Raw genomic sequence first — 12,176 nt, 5'->3', positions numbered from 1 at the left:
CTTTCATCTCCCCAAAATTCACTACGCTTTACTGCTACCATCACAAAGCTGAAAGTTGGGCGGCAAAGTGAATGTGTAACGTAAGTTATGAAGGCGCGTACATTAAGTACACATGTTGCTAAGGTGAGTGGGAATTTTGAGATTGTTTTGCCAGATAAGTCCTAAGATGGCGGCGGTTGCTAGCTGCTCTGCGCCCGGCAGCGGTCAGTCGTAATGAAGCAGCATAAATCTTAAAGAGCTACTGGAATAGTGTTAGCTACATCTATATATTACTTTTGTGGCCTCCGCCTGATTCATGGGGTGCAATCATTTCTCTAAGTCGAGAGGAATTGGTTGGTAGAAGTTCTATTGCCAATGTTGAGACAGGAAACTGCAGTAATACTTAAGTTATAGGGGTTAAGGGAAATATTGTTTCTGTTAAGAGTTTGTACGGTTTGTTGCTTTTGGGTTGTGTCTTCTTATAATGTGAACCATGGAATCACTGATTATTTATAAAATTACTAGTATATTTATTTATCGCTTTTAAATATATATTTTTAAAGCAGTTGAAATATACCTAGTGTACCTACATATACCCACTTAGCGTTAGAGTAGGTTCTGTAACTGTGTACTAAATTCCTTATACATACGCAAAATGGTAATAACTTCAAAATGAGTACTTTGTAGGTTGTGGTGAGGGAGCAAGTGCTAGTATTTATGAAACAATCTGTTCAATGTTAAATGCAAATATCACGACGGGAGAAGCCTGTTGGCGCCGCTGCTGCTGTAGTCCAGGAGCTGGATTGATCTAGTGGTTATTTTATAATAAAATAAGTTGGATTCTAGCATTTCCGCCAGCTTCCCTTCCACTTAAAAGGGTTATGAGAATTCTGGGATAAAATTAATCTTATAATATAATAATAATAATAATATAGCCTTTATTCCCAAAACAAAGTAAAAGATAATAATATCAAAGTTGCAATAATTCTTAAAATTAGTTTACAAATTCATACACATTTTATAAATTAACAAATAAAATTTCATTGAATTAACAGTTTATAATATCGGATAATTGTATTTTAGGTGCATAATTGAATTAATAGTATATGATAAGGTTATAAATGATATTATTAATTGTCTAACCTAACAAAATAGTCATGCATTAAATAAAATTTATACAGTAGAATGTCAGACAATTGTATTTTAAATTAATAAATTGAATTAATAGTGTAAAATAAAATTAATATGATAATGAATTCACTATCTAACAAAATAAACATGCATTTATAATTTTGAGTTAATTATTTGGGCACCCGTGCTTGGGTATAGGCCTCCTCCATATATTTCCAGGTCTTTCTCTCTTGGGCCGTTCTCGTCCAGGTGTGTCCGGCAACCTCGACTATGTCATCGCACCAGCGTTGTTTGGGCCTTCCCACTGGTCTGCGGCCATCTCTGGGGAGCCAGTGCAGGACACGTTCGCTCCATCGTCCATCTGTAGCTCTAGCGATATGACCGGCCCATTTCCACTTAAGTTTACAGACTGTGGAAGCTGCATCAACGATTTTTGTGGTAGCTCTTATGTCCAGATTTCTGATTCTATCTTTTAGTTTAAGGTTTAGAAGTGACCTCTCTGCAGCTCTTTGGAATACCGAGATTTTTTTAATAACTTCTTTTGTAAGTACCCAACTCTGGCATCCATAAATTAGGGTTGGTAAAATGGTGTTATCCATCAGCTTCTTCTTCAAGTGGACTGGCAAGTTGCTCTTGAATATTTCTTTATGTGACCAGTATCTTTTCCAGGCCAACGCTATTCTCCTGTCTATTTCTGTGTTTAAGGCATTGCTAAAAGATATTGTTTGGCCGAGGTAGATGTAATCGTCTACGTATTCGATTGATCCAGATGATATTGTTATTGGGATTTGCTCTCCATTTGTCATAATTTTTGTTTTGGTCGTATTCATTTGTAGTCCAACTTTGCTACTCTCATTGTCAAGCGTCATCAGCATTTGTTGCAGATATTCCGAACTTTCAGAGATTACTACTATGTCATCTGCAAAGCGTAGGTGCGTGAGTTTTTCACCGTTGATGTTGATACCATATTCTTCCCATTTCAGGTTTCTGAAGATATGCTCTAGTACCGCTGTAAATAGTTTAGGTGAAAGCGGGTCGCCTTGTTTTACCCCTCTATGAATTTCGAAGCTTGTTCCAATCGTTTCCAGTTTTATTTTGGCTGAACTATTTTTGTATATAGTTTGGACTATGTTTATAAATTTTTGGTGTATTCCTTGCTGAGCCAGGCTTTTCCAGAGAAAATCGTGTGAGATTGAATCGAAAGCTTTAGTATAGTCTACGAACGCTAGGTATAGTGTCTTATTATATTCGTTGTATTTCTCTATTATTTGTGTTATCGTGAATATGTGGTCTAAAGTTGAGTAGCCCTTTCTGAAACCGGCTTGTTCCCGAGGCTGTTGTTCATCTAGACTTTTGCTTATCCTATTCAGTATAACCGACGAGAAAACTTTGTAGAGGACTGCCAGTAGACATATAGGTCGATAGTTATCGATTACATTAGGGTCCCCTTTTTTGTACAGTAGGGTTATTAATGAGTTGCTCCAGTCTTCGGGAATCACTACTTGTTCTAAAATTTCATTAAAGAGCTTTGTTAAGTGCGGTACCAAAGGCTCTATCATCGCTAATATGGCGTCGTTTGTGATATTATCTTCTCCTGAACTTTTTCCTTTTTTCAGTTTATTTATTGCCCACTCTACCTCGCGGTTTAAGATACATGGAATAGTCTCTGATATTCTTTGATGTGCTATTATCTCTTCTGTTGTATTATTTTTTGAGTATAGTTGTTCATAGAAGTCTGTTGCCGTTTTTATTATGTCTTTTCTATTGGACGTTTTATCCCCTTTGGCATTCTTCAGTGATTTCACCCACTCTTTGCCTCCATTAAATTGTTTGAGACTGCGTTTGGTTGAACTTTTTTCTTCTAATTCTTTTTCTAAAAGTTCGAGTCTCCTTTTTTGTCTATTTCGAAGAATTTTTTTGGCTATTTTCTTGTGTAGCGTTTTAAGACGTTTCCTTTGCTCAAATGTCCTGTTACTTGCATTTTTTAGGGTGTTTCTTTCCATTATCATAGACTCTATGTCTTCAGTAATTATATTGTTGTTATAAGGATGTTGTGTTGTACTTGGTAATTTTGTAAGGCTCTCCTTAATTTTGGTCAAGGTGTGTTTATAGTTTGTTTCAATAGGTTCATCATCATTATATGTAAATTGATCCTTTGCAACGATTCCAAGGTACTTTGATTCAATTGAAGTGAAATCTTTTTTCTTGATTCCGAACTTTGCTCTACTTTTCTTACATATTTGATTGATATCGTATGTAATTCTTACTAGTCTGTGGTCTGATGAAAATTTTGTCCCAATCACTTCATTATTTAGAGTTTTTTGTCTGTTTTTTACAAGTATAAAGTCTATTTCATTTTTTATTTCACCATTTGGAGACTTCCATGTCCATTTTTGCTTTTGATGTTTCTTAAATAGAGTGTTTGTGATTTGAAGCTTATTTTCGAAACAAAAGTTCATTAACAAAACACCTCTACTGTTTCTCTCACCGTATCCATACGGCCCACAAATCGATTTTTCTTCTTCTAAGGGCCATCCTATTTTAGAGTTGAAGTCACCCATTACTATGGTGTCATTCCCTGTTTCAAGAAGTGCTTCTTCGACCTGTTTGTAAAAAGATTCAACTTCTTTTTCTAAATCCTTTTTCATCTTACTTTGTGGGGCGTATACTTGTATTATATTCAGGGTTGTTTTTCCAATGTTCATGTCTAATCTTGCGACTCTATCGGAATATGTCTTAAAGTCGGTGATATAGCCCTTTAGGGCGGATTTAACCATAAATCCAATTCCATATTTTCCTTTTCGGTCACCTCTGTACATAAGGATGTAATCTTGCTTTTCTAATATTTTTTCGGTATTTATTTTAACTTCAGAGAGTCCAATTATGTCCCAGTTGAGATTTTTTAACGCGTGCTCTAGTTCTAATATACGATGTATGGCTTTTAATGACCTTATATTGTATGTACATATTTTTAACGTATTGTTTTTGTGGTTGTTTTGATATGTTCCTTTATCTCCTTCATTATATGGAGGGTTTTGGTCATAAACTCCCGCGGCGACCACCCGTATTGGGAGCTGATTTTTTCTGTTTTCTTTGGTAAGGTAGTTAGTTTGTGTGTTGTGTGACCCGTCGAGGTTCAAGGTATCATTTTGTATGATTTCCATAGTTTTTCCATGCTTAGGTGCCCTTTGCTTGTGTCCGCATTGTCTGATGAGTTTATTTTATTATTTTTCGCGCCTTTTGTAAGGTATGATGTCAAGGAGCTACTGTTAGCATTTTGTTTTATATTGCTGGTCCATGTTTTTGACACAGGACTTGATGTTTTTGTTTTTTTCGAGATTTGACCTGGGTTGGTATTTTTGTTTGCTATATTTGGTCTCTCTAGGTCACTTTTGTCGCTTGGGCTGGCTGAGTGTGCTCTTTTATTATTAGGTTTTTCTATTACAATGAGCTTGTCGTATTTCAGAATAGCCTTAGTACCCTTATTTCTATATTCGTTGAGCAATTTTCGGGTTTCTAGGACTTTTGGGGGATAATCTTCCTTAATGTATGCTCCCGTTCCTTCTAATAATTTTTTGTTCTGCAGGATCACTATTTTTTTGCCGAATGTTGTGAATGTTACCCGGATGGGTCTTGGCTTTGAACCTTTTTTTCCCATTCGCCCAATATACTCTATTTCATTTTTTTACAGGGTATTTCCATTTTCACATTAATTATTTGAAGTATTAATTCTTCTAGCTCTATGTAGCATTTCTCTTCTTCAAGAATTCCAAACACTATTAAGTTTCTTTGACGTAGCTTTTTATCGAATTCATCCAATCTCTTTTCCTGGATATTTTGAGTTTCTTTAATGCTTTCTATATCGATTTGCATTGCCTTGAATTTATCGTCGATATTTTTGTTAATTTTTAGTGTGATTTTTTCTTCTAGGAGCTCTAAACTTCGTTCATTGTCTTGCTTAATTTGCTCTCTTAATAAATTAAGTGCAGCTGCCAATTCGGCCATATTGTGCCTTGAGGTGTAGGTAATTTTCTTTTGCTTTTTTCTATTTTTGAAGAATTTGAGTTGGCTCTACAATTTCTCCACTTGAAACTCAATTTTTCGCTGATTGGCTCTACATAAGTCTCTACATGCGACTCTACATGCGACTCTACATGTGACTCTACACTTTCTATGAATTTGTCTTTAGTTGACTCTATTTTTCTTGGCGTCCTCTGGTGGCTGATACATGAACTATCAGGTAAGATGACAGATCTGTCAGTGTTGTTAGTTCTAGTTCCACTACTCGTCAACAGATGGCGGGATTTTGTTTACTTAGCGTTGATTTCGCAAATATGGATGTTATTTTCTTTTAAAAATTCAGATATCCCTATAAATATGTAACATTCAGCTTACTGCGTGGTTGTCTTTGTGTTCGTACAGCTTGCAATCGATTTTTATCACTGTTCTGGCAAATTGCTGTCTCCAGGAAGAATGATTTTGTTGAAAACTATCAGACTTATTGTTTTAGAAAGCATAGGTATTTGTACTCCTGATCATAGTGTAGACTAACTAGTAAAGTTTATTCACAATATTTTAAATGAGTTATTGCGGTTTATTATTAATCTTCGACGAGAACTTTACAATCAATTGTTTTGAAAATTTGCACTGTTTTAACAGCCGTTACGACTGTTAAGATTGCACTTTTGTATTTTCACTGTTTGAGCACTATTTCACTGTATTTTATCACTGGGTATAGCGTATAGTTATTTACTGATTGTTGGGATTATCAATGAATTCCTGAAATACTATTATTTCTAATAATTTTAAGTAAAAACAGCGGAGATAAATAAAAACTCAGCTGACAGCTTGGGGTTGCCAGCACCAAAAAATTAATCTTACTACATGCTAAATTTTATAGAGTTATTTATAAGGTACCTACCCTATACAGATTTTGATAATATGTTTTATGTGTGGTACATAATAATATATTTGGCGTAAGTATGTCTTTAGTATACTATCATGTATGATGTCATTATAACATTATATTCTAAAATTTTAGACCCATTAATACATCAGTTCACCCTTTGCATCGCAAATATCGCAATATCCTTCCACCCAAAGGTTGCCTGGCAGAAATCGCTTTAAGCGATAAGGCCGCCATTTGTACATTTATGTGTTAGATTAAGTTTTTGTAATTTTTTTTTCATGTTTTTGTGTACAAATAAAGAATATCTATTCTATTCTATCCGTTCATCACATACAATCATAGAAGAAGGATAAAGCCACCACCAGCTCCTGAACTACTGGGAAATGGTCTTCGCCGAGACCAGAATCGCTAATGGCGAACCCTCATTGATATTAAGGGCGAAAACATTATAAGAAATGTTGAGAATGTCGACTGTATAAACAGCAATAATCGTTGGATGCAAGGCGATAATATCAAGCAATGTTTAGACAGTGCAAACTATTCACTATGCAGTATCTTTTAGGTACTTAATTTACAATTTGATGTAATATAATGTTTTATAATGTAATATGTATGTAGGTATGTCCTGGGACAACAACTTCCCCAGTTTCTCATTCTAAAGGTAAGCGTTCATCAATCGGTATCATTTGTATCAGACCAAATGGATTTTCATAAATGTATGGAGAAACGGCACCGGCAATGCCGATGATGTGAATTTCTATAGTATAAAATACTGAATGTATGATATCGCCTTTTATGATATCGAAAGGTGGACGCTTACCTCAAACCATTCATCTGTGTTTGATATACTTTACATAATTATCTTTATGAAGCTCAGTATTTAATAGCGCAAAAATGAAATCATAGGTGATTTATATTTTGATAAATATTTTAACCCAATATATTAGATAGGTAGGTATCGTATGATGCAATTTTGTGACATAAAAAGAGGTAAATTGATGTTATTTCTACAGCAATCCAATTTATCCAATCAATCCCAATCCAATTTGGATGACTGGTTCCACGTTTTAATGAATTTTATTTGTATTTTATTATTGTCAAATATTAATAACACGGTATATTCTACTACTATTTGTATAATTTTGATAGTTTTTATCTCATAATATTCTAAGCTTCGATCTTGCTAAACTAGTAAAAATATAAGTAGTTTAATGGACTTGCATAAGTTTGTGACCCTTTGGTATATACCTACGTAACAGTTTATCATATTACAAAAATCATCAAATTAGTGTATGAAGTGTAAAAAAAAATTGTCTGTATGTGAATGTAATAGATACCTTACATGAAATTTCATTTTGCTTCGTTATAGTACTTATAAAACAATATACAAAAACTACAATTTATCTATAGTTACTTACGTATTACGCAACTTGTACTTAGTTGCCTACGAGGAAGAATATTTTTTTGCAAATCTTGTCTAAACAAAAAACGTAAACGTAAAGTATCCGTGACCAAATCATGCGAACCAAACATAATCGAGTTCGCTCAAGTCTCAGTCATGCAAATAAAAAGTTTCAGGACCCTCTTGAAACATCTTATTTTGCAGACATTATTTTTTACGAGGAGTCAACAGACCGAGGCGTGTTGAGGTGAAAGTAATCGCCGTATCAAAGGAAAATTTGTCAAAAACACGCTCACCCTGCGTAGCCGTCAATTCTTTCCAATTAATAACTTGTTGCTGTCTCTGTCTGTCCTCACCTGTGTCGTATAAGTGCGTCCCCCTCTCGTCCCCTTGTTTGAGAAGCCCCGCGGAGAGAGTATATTGCCACTTTGTAGCTCGCCGCCTGTAGACTGTTTATTGAGAGCAAAATTGCAATATTTTGAAGCTAAAAATGAGTTTTTCTTTTTGTATTTTCTTAGGCTGCAATTAATTTTCTTCGTTTAGCGGTATAATTTTTATGGCGTCACCTCACGAAATTCCAGTAAGCGAGGTTCAGCGCAGCTTACATAATGTACTTACTTTAAGAAAAATCTGTGTTGAAGAGGAGACAACACAGAAAGTTAGAAATAAGTTTTGTCTAGGTAAGTAATTAGATAGATAGAATATTCTTTATTTATACTTACATAAGAACATATTGCTTTAATATGAATATATGAGAAGGGGAATAAATTAATACGACAAGAAGATATTGTAAAATAATTTTAATAAGTTTGTTTATAATGCCATCTAAGCATATTGGGTACATGCATTTTCTTATGATTAGTTAAACAGTTACTTAAAATTAGACACCATTGATGACTTAAATTACTTAAGTAATAATAAAAGGTAGTAAGTATTATTTTTTATTATGGCACACAAATTAAATACTCGATCATAATCCTGTAAGATAGCCTAATGATTTAACATTTAGTAGGGTAACAAACATATAAAAATGTATAACAAGGTTTTTATAGACTAGATCAAAACTATTGCACATAGGATCAAGTAAATAGCTACACTGATGGGTATTTAAAATGGTTAGATTGGTAAATATTATACAGTGATACACATAGGTATAATTTACTGACATTCACTTACGAATATGTAGCTAGAAAATTGTTCCTCACAAACAATAAATGAAAGTTAACTGAACTTTTACTTTGCTACAAAACTATCAACAGTAAGACATTGTAAATTATAATTTAAAATATATAATACTTACAGATAAATAAAATAAAAGGACAGATGATAAAATTTCTGCTCTTTAACTATTTAGACTAGACATTTAAGTAAGTATAATAGTAATGTTCGTTGTTAAAATTTCATACAATAAAACGTTACCAAAAAAAGGCAGGGCCAAGTGCGAGTCGGCTTCACCTATGAAGAGTTCCATATCAACCTGCTATCCTAACTAATATTATAAATGCGAAAGAAACTGTGTCTGTGTGTCTGTTACTCTTTGACGCCAAAACTACTGAACGGATTTGAATGAAATTTGGTATACATATGGTCTAGACACTGAGAAAGAACATAGGCTACTTTTTATCTCGGAATTCCAACGGGATAAGTTTTTAAGGCGAAGCGAAGCTAGTACTATATAAAACTTTTCTTTATGTGTTCTGAACTTCTATGGGGACACACTATGTTATGCTAATTACAACATAACACAGCAAGATGTAAAAGACAACCCTACACAAATAACATAATCCACTAAACTAATCCTAACTAAGTATTGAAAATCTTTAAAAAAAAAACTACTAAGAAAAAATATTTTGTAGGCATAGTGTAGAAGCGGTTTTCATTTCTTAAGGGAATGGTGGTGTGAGTTAAAGCCATAGAAAAGTAACCCACATCTCTGGTTAAAAACAAATAATAAGGTTACTTTATTAGATTTAAAATAAAATATGCATAATATAATGCCTAAAGAGTACAACACCCTGATTAATCCATTTACGCATTTACAATTAATTATAATGAAATAGCACATAGATTAGAAATTACAGTTCAAGACAAACTACAATTTTTTACTTAAGTAAATGACAGGGTGGACTTTTAAACTCTTAATATTTATGAAAGATTATAAAAAAACTGTGTTTTTGTTAAATAAAATCTCAGGAAAAATCTTTGAGAGACTTCCGTTTAAAATAGTTACTACTATTTTGACCATGAAAATATCGATTTAACTACTATAATTATAATTTAAGTATTTAGTAATAGACAATAGACATATAGATAGATACATTTATTTTTTCTTGCATCAAAAACATTGGGATTACAGCTTCGTAAAATGTCAGTAAAAAAAACTGTTTTCGTTAGAAAAGCAAATACAAACACAGCAGGTACCTACAGCAGTAATAAATAATTATGTTATGTAATTTATTTAATGATATTGACCTTCAATCATAGCCATTGGCAATAAAAAAATACTTTTACTAAATTTATTATTTGCCTAACCCTAGAAAAAAAGCCGATTATGTAGGCATACGCATGGTTATAATAATGAATAAGTATTTGGATTTATCTAAAATTACAGACATTTTGAAGCCGCATCGCCAACGTTTGATGCCTAACTACTGTATTGGTGTTTTATCCTTTGTGTGTTCCTGGCAGGACTCTGTGTCCGCAGGAACTATATAACTATTTTACATAAAAAAAAACTAATTTTATACACCTATACTTATAATTTAAATATCTTACTCACAATTAAATGGCTAGCATCGGCATATTTTATTTTAAATGTTTACCATAATTGTAATTCCATTTGCATCACTTATTGTTTTTTTATATTTACAGTCTTCACTAATATTTACATATTTTTTGACAAAAATAAATACATAATATGCTATACAGTAGTGTAGGTTTTGGACTTAGGAGTCACATAGGTGTATTGATTTTGGCTAGATGACGTGGTACAGTCGAATAAATACAGGACCTCAGTCGTAGTGACAAAATATTACTTCTGGTAATAATAATATTATTATGTAAATAGTCAAATGTCTCGATTTTTTCTACTTGTTCAAATGACTATACAATTTAATACTACCAAATTTTGAAAATACAGCAAGAATAAAATGCATCTGACATTCTGAGGATGTTATAATATCTAAATCGCATGGTAACCCAGAATTAAGCATTGGTCTTTTCTATAATTTATTTTATTACCGATACAAAAAAAATGTTCGCTGTAAATGTTATTCTCGTTATTGTTTAATATTTTTATTATGGTGTTTTTTCCAAGAAAGTACCTATGTTGATATCATTTGTATTTACAAAGACATTGTTTGATTTTTGTAATATAATGAATGAGCGAACTGAATTCTTAGAATTCGTATTCTTCTACAAAAGTCTTATAAATATATCACTTTTCTTCGAATCGTTACACATTTTTATAAATAAATAATATTTTCCTATTACTTATTATGCTTATGACCACGTTTCTGTCCAATTAACAGATCCATTATAAATCTTAATCTTTGATTATTCTAACATCGACATATTTACGCTTACTGAATTATTTATAGTAGGTACATAATTTTATTTTATTATAATAAATTGGTAATTAACTGCTTTGGTATTCATCGATTGCATTGCCAAAAAACCTAATCACACTATTTGGCAGGCACTTTGGTTAATTTTGTTGAAAATGACAGACAGAAATTTAGTAGAAAAGGTAAAGTCAAAGTTGTAGTTTGTAGATGTAGAAAAGTGTTTATATGTAAGTGTTGAGGGCTTGCCTGAAGTCGTGGAGAGCCGCCAGGAGCTGTGGGGCCGTGGGACGCCCCGCGGCCGCCGACGTCCAGCACCACGACATGAGGCCGTACCTAGGGATTGCATATTTTTGATGATTAATTTGTATAGGATATATATTTGGTGTGTGCGATAATTATTATATAAAAATGTTTATCATGTATTATGATTTTTTTAACTTAAGGAGTCTGTGTCATGCGATCATGATGTCTGGATAGCCAAAAGATATCAATGTATGTCGAAAATCATACTGACATCTAAAAGTTATTATATTAAATAATCAAGGACAGCATGATTAATCTCCCCACAAATCTCCCACAGTCTCCAATCGTTTTTAATTTAAGCACTGCACAGTAAAAACATGACACGCGCGCAGTACCGCAGTTCGGTCCAAACAAGTTGAAAGTTCCTGAAGTTGGATTCGATTACACTTTTGTGCTTTGTCAAACTAACCAACTGTCAATCTTTGAAACAATAATTAATAGGCGATTTGTTAGTTTCACAAGGTAAAAAAGTGCCATAATCCAGGAACTTTCAAGTTGTTTGGACTAAATTATATCTCACACTCCGGCACAGTAATGACAAACACGAGTACAGCAATTCACAGCTCGTCGGGGCAGTTGTGCGGCTGCGCGGGCATACGTAGCCAGCTCCCAGAGAGTCACACGCATACGGCATAGTAAAGACAACACGAGTACAGTAACTCACAGCTCGTCTAGGCAGTTGTGCGGCTGCTCGGGCCTACGTAGCCAGCTCCCAGAGAGTCACACGCATACGGCATAGTAAAGACAACACGAGTACAGTAACTCACAGCTCGTCTAGGCAGTTGTGCGGCTGCTCGGGCCTACGTAGCCAGCTCCCAGAGAGTCACACGCATACGGCATAGTAAAGACAACACGAGTACAGTAACTCACAGCTCGTCTAGGCAGT

General features: G+C 33.7%; 1 protein-coding gene and 1 pseudogene across 2 annotated transcripts in view; both read right to left on the bottom strand.

Annotated features, from left to right (window-relative positions):
• Positions 1-4,246: 4,246 nt before the first annotated feature.
• Positions 4,247-5,669, bottom strand: LOC125491392 (annotated as a pseudogene).
• A 2,535-nt stretch (positions 5,670-8,204) lies between these two features.
• LOC105388361 (tyrosine-protein kinase Dnt) overlaps positions 8,205-12,176 on the bottom strand; it is a 38,936-nt gene continuing 34,964 nt past the window's right edge. For both annotated transcript variants that reach the window (XM_038112718.2, XM_038112719.2), the window contains exon 13: positions 8,205-11,320. In XM_038112718.2, coding sequence (XP_037968646.2) covers positions 11,209-11,320 — 112 coding nt within the window. In that variant the 3' untranslated portion in view covers positions 8,205-11,208. The remainder of the gene's footprint in view (positions 11,321-12,176) is intronic.

This window comes from Plutella xylostella, chromosome 5 (assembly GCF_932276165.1).
Source record: "Plutella xylostella chromosome 5, ilPluXylo3.1, whole genome shotgun sequence".
Classification (NCBI taxonomy): Eukaryota; Metazoa; Arthropoda; class Insecta; order Lepidoptera; family Plutellidae; genus Plutella; species Plutella xylostella.
This window is presented reverse-complemented; position numbering and strand designations above follow the sequence as displayed.